This window comes from Myxocyprinus asiaticus, chromosome 35 (genome assembly GCF_019703515.2).
Source record: "Myxocyprinus asiaticus isolate MX2 ecotype Aquarium Trade chromosome 35, UBuf_Myxa_2, whole genome shotgun sequence".
In the NCBI taxonomy this organism is placed as follows: Eukaryota; Metazoa; Chordata; class Actinopteri; order Cypriniformes; family Catostomidae; genus Myxocyprinus; species Myxocyprinus asiaticus.
The window spans coordinates 38,519,615-38,523,450 of record NC_059378.1 but is presented as its reverse complement, the minus strand read 5'-3'; the positions used below and the strand labels follow the sequence as shown (position 1 = coordinate 38,523,450).

Here is a 3,836-nt window from a genome sequence, read left to right as displayed (position 1 = left end):
TGTGTAAAATTATAGCCAATTTTACAACTTTGTTGCCATGACGATGTAATGTCAACAAAACCTTAAACCTTAAAATGACAATATAAACAAATTTACAGCTCACATAATACATGAGTTTTAACAGAAGAATGAATTTAAGTTATTTTATAAAATTATAAGCTTCACATTTCTGCCGTTAAACCCTCCAAAAATTGGCCCCATTCACTTCCATTGTAAGAGCCTCACTGTAACTGATTTTTGCTTTTTTTTTTTTTTTTAAGAAAAGGACGGACAAGTCTAAATTGTTTTTTGTGGTAATCAACATTATGTCACAAATGCTGTAGATTTAGCTTAACTTGTATTGAATGCGGAATATTCCTTTAAGAAAAACAATGTGTTTTATGGGGGCCTTTAGTCACTGCAACAGTGGGGCTTTTTACCTCAAATACTATCCTTTCACTTAGACAGTCATTGAAACACTTTTGATTTAATCACCTTAAAACTTAAAATGACAAATTAGTATTTTGTCTCAAAATAAATGTGATAGTTTCACAGATTCTTATTAGCTACATAAATGTGCAACATATTTAAAAATGTATTAAATATTAGATCAAATGACCTCAAAATCCAACTTTAGACATTGCACGCAATGATGTCATGGATCAAGAATATTTTGCATTGTAAAGTGCAAACAGGTGTTTAGGAAAGTACTGTGGGCGTTTTTGTTTCTGTTTAGTGTTTTGGGAAAAAAAAAGTGCCTTTTACCCCGTTGTACCCATATGGTACTTTCAAATAAACTAGGGTATTATATTTACCATAATATGTACTATATTAATATACCATGGTACTTACATAATAATCCAAGGTACTTCAAAGAACACCATGTTTTTTTTTTTTTTTTTTTTTTTCAGTCACCCCTTTCTACATTTTGTCACACACCATAAGTCCTCGATCTCTTCGAGAAACAGCCGGGTTAGTACGAAAAATAATATCCTTTTGTACAAATCATTTCTAAATGCTTGTCTTCAAAACACAAAACCGCCACCTAGTGGCCAAAATAACCACACTGTCGAGCAAGGAGCTCTTCGTTGCGACGAAGGCTTAGCTCATGAATATTAATTACGTCGCGCGAACGTAACGCCGGCTGTATTTTAAAACATGGCTGCGCCCATGCGAATGTCATGTTGTTGATTGCTCTTATCTAGGTGCGTGTATTTATACTATTACAAACACTTTGAACAATAATATTATTAATAATATTACCGACCTTTCTACATGCACCGGATTTATAAGGTATGTTCGCTGCGTTAGGAAATAACATATAGGCTAACGCTCTGTGCTCTTATAAAGACCATTTTTAATGCATCGATATTAGTTGTCTAACAAGCTATAATACGCTGTCATATATTAAATGGTATGCAGAGTTATACTGTATGTCTCATTACTACCTTTTCTTTCTTTTTGTACAGAGATTCTATCAATCATGGTCCATCTGTGTAAGTATTCTTACCGTGCTTCACTTCTGAGATAAAAGTTTCTATTTCTGACATAAAGCATTTCCATTCAAATGTTAAACTTCAATCTCTGAAAATATGCTTTGCGTTTATGGGGCCTTTTATCTTAACAGCGTCTTTACTTTTGAAAAAATACCACGGTGGGCATGTGGTCATCAGACTGGCGCTAGGGGGCGCCACTAACAGACCCTTCTACCGCATCGTGGCCGCCTATAATAAACGGGCGAGAGACAGTAAATATATCGAGCAGCTGGGATCATACGACCCTCTGCCCAACATATACAATGAAAAACTTGTTGCCTTCAATTATGACAGAATCAAGTACTGGATTGGCTGCGGCGCTCATCCCACTAAACCTGTTGCCAAACTTCTAGGTAAGTGTTTTTTCTTTCTTTCTTTCTTTTCTTTCTTTATTTTTTTAGAATATTTGTTCACTGAATTCCAAAATAATTATGTCTTTCAATGTTTGATTTTAATGCACAAGGGTATTGAGTTGTGATTGTAATATGTGGTAAATGCATTCACCGGTTTACTGTGTACACATCAAGTGTTTGGACACACAAGAATGAATTTAAGATTCTCATGATCTTTAAAACCTTTTCATCCAAAGCAGGTGTGTCCTAACTTTTGACTGGTACTGTAATCTCAGTTTCATAAATCCAATCAGACTGATTCATCTGTTTTTCGGAGCAGGATTGGCTGGATTTTTCCCATTACACCCAATGACAGTGACTGAAGCAGAGCGGAGACGAAAAGCAGCTTTGACAGAAGAAATTAAAACTGACAGTCAAGATCAAGAGGACTAGTAGGCAGAGCTATGAACCCAAACCCAAAGGAGTTGCACTGTAAATGCAAAATAAAGTGTTTATGATTTCTCAGTAGTTGTGATGTGACATTGTACTTATGTAACAGTGAGCTTTTGTTTCACATACACTGATCAGCCACAACATTAAAACCACCTGACTAATATTGTGTCGCTCACTGGATGTTTTTTGTAAATTCTAGAGACTGTTGTGCGTGAAAATCCCAGGAGTTCAGCAGTTACAGAAATACTCAAACCAGCCCATCTGGCCATGGTCCAAATCACTGAGATCGCATTTTTTCCCCATTCTGATGGTTGATGTGAACATTAACTGAAGCTTCTGACCTGTATCTGCATGATTTTATCCACTGCACTGCTGCCACATGATTGGCTGATTAGATAATTGCATGCATGATTGTTGGTGCCAGACAGGCTGGTTTGAGTATTTCTGTAACTGCTGATCTCCTGGGATTTTCACACACAACAGTCTCTAGAATTTACTCAGAATGGTGCCAAAACCAAAAAACATCCAGTGAGCGGCAGTTCTGTGGATGGAAACGTCTTGTTGATGAGAGAGGTCAACAGAGAATGGCCAGACTGGTTTGAACTGACAAAGTCTACGGTAACTCAGATAACCACTCTGTACAATTGTGATGAGAAGAATATAATCTCTGAATGCTATTCTGAGATGCGGGTTGATGCTGTTTTGGTGGCACGAGGGGGACCTATACAATATTAGGCAGGTGGTTTTAATGTTGTGGCTGATCAGAGTATGTTTTGTACTATTGTAAAAATGTTTAGTAGTAAACTTTAGATCAGGTTAAATCAGCCTCAGACATTCAGATATTGTTTGATAAAAGGATGGGATTGATTAATTTAATATTAGGGTTAACCGTTTAGACCCTATTAATGTTTACATATGATTGTGTAACTCTTGTGGCAAGCAGCTTAACTGATGTATGGTAGTATGCCCATGTACTTGCATTAAAGTTAGTGTTTAATATTTGTCAGAGGCTCAATGCTCTTTTTTTCTTTTCTTCTTCTTAAAAGGATAGTTCACCCAAAAATGTAAATTCTGTCATCATTTAATCACACTTTACTCATCCTTATGTTGTTAAAATTCATATGACTTGGCATCTTTTGAGGAATACAAAAGGAGATGTTAAGCAGAAGTTTGGGGACTAAAAGCCCAAGTCACTATTTTCATTGTATAGAAAAACATTTACAATGAAAGTAAATGCAGACTGAAGAAAACATTCTGCTTAACATCTTTTGTGTTTAACAGAAGAAGTAGTGATATGGGTGAGTGAATAATTTAAAATAATGTTCTTATCTGCTGCGCTGCTGTTGCGCTAATTCTCATACACTACTTGCCACTATTTAAAAGTTTGGATACACTTGAATAAATGTATGTGTTCTTGTGATCTTGAAACCCTTTTGATCCAAAGGCTTATGCTTAAAGACTTGAAATTAGTTTTGTAGACCAATATAAATTGTGCCTCTGTATGGAGTCCTTCACAAAACTAATATTTTAATTTAAA

At 35.7% G+C, this 3,836-nt stretch overlaps 1 protein-coding gene across 2 annotated transcripts; it reads left to right on the top strand.

Moving 5' to 3' along the window:
* Positions 1-1,123: 1,123 nt before the first annotated feature.
* Positions 1,124-3,262, top strand: LOC127426065 (28S ribosomal protein S16, mitochondrial-like). 2 transcript variants are annotated; one of them, XM_051672541.1, is made up of 4 exons: positions 1,124-1,272; positions 1,449-1,475; positions 1,607-1,867; positions 2,187-3,262. In XM_051672541.1, the coding sequence occupies exons 2-4, from the start codon at positions 1,463-1,465 to the stop codon at positions 2,297-2,299; spliced, it is 387 nt and encodes a 128-aa protein (XP_051528501.1). In that variant the 5' UTR covers positions 1,124-1,272; positions 1,449-1,462; the 3' UTR covers positions 2,300-3,262. The 2 variants fall into 2 exon arrangements, with proteins under 2 accessions (XP_051528501.1, XP_051528502.1); XM_051672542.1 differs by having other exon boundaries at positions 1,125-1,184.
* The last annotated feature ends 574 nt before the right edge of the window (positions 3,263-3,836 follow it).

Bases quoted from the DNA above. Each gene is read 5' to 3' on its own strand.
- LOC127426065 (XM_051672541.1), top strand. The intron at 1,868-2,186 runs GTAAGTGTTTTT...TTTTCGGAGCAG, and splicing joins ACCTGTTGCCAAACTTCTAG to GATTGGCTGGATTTTTCCCA.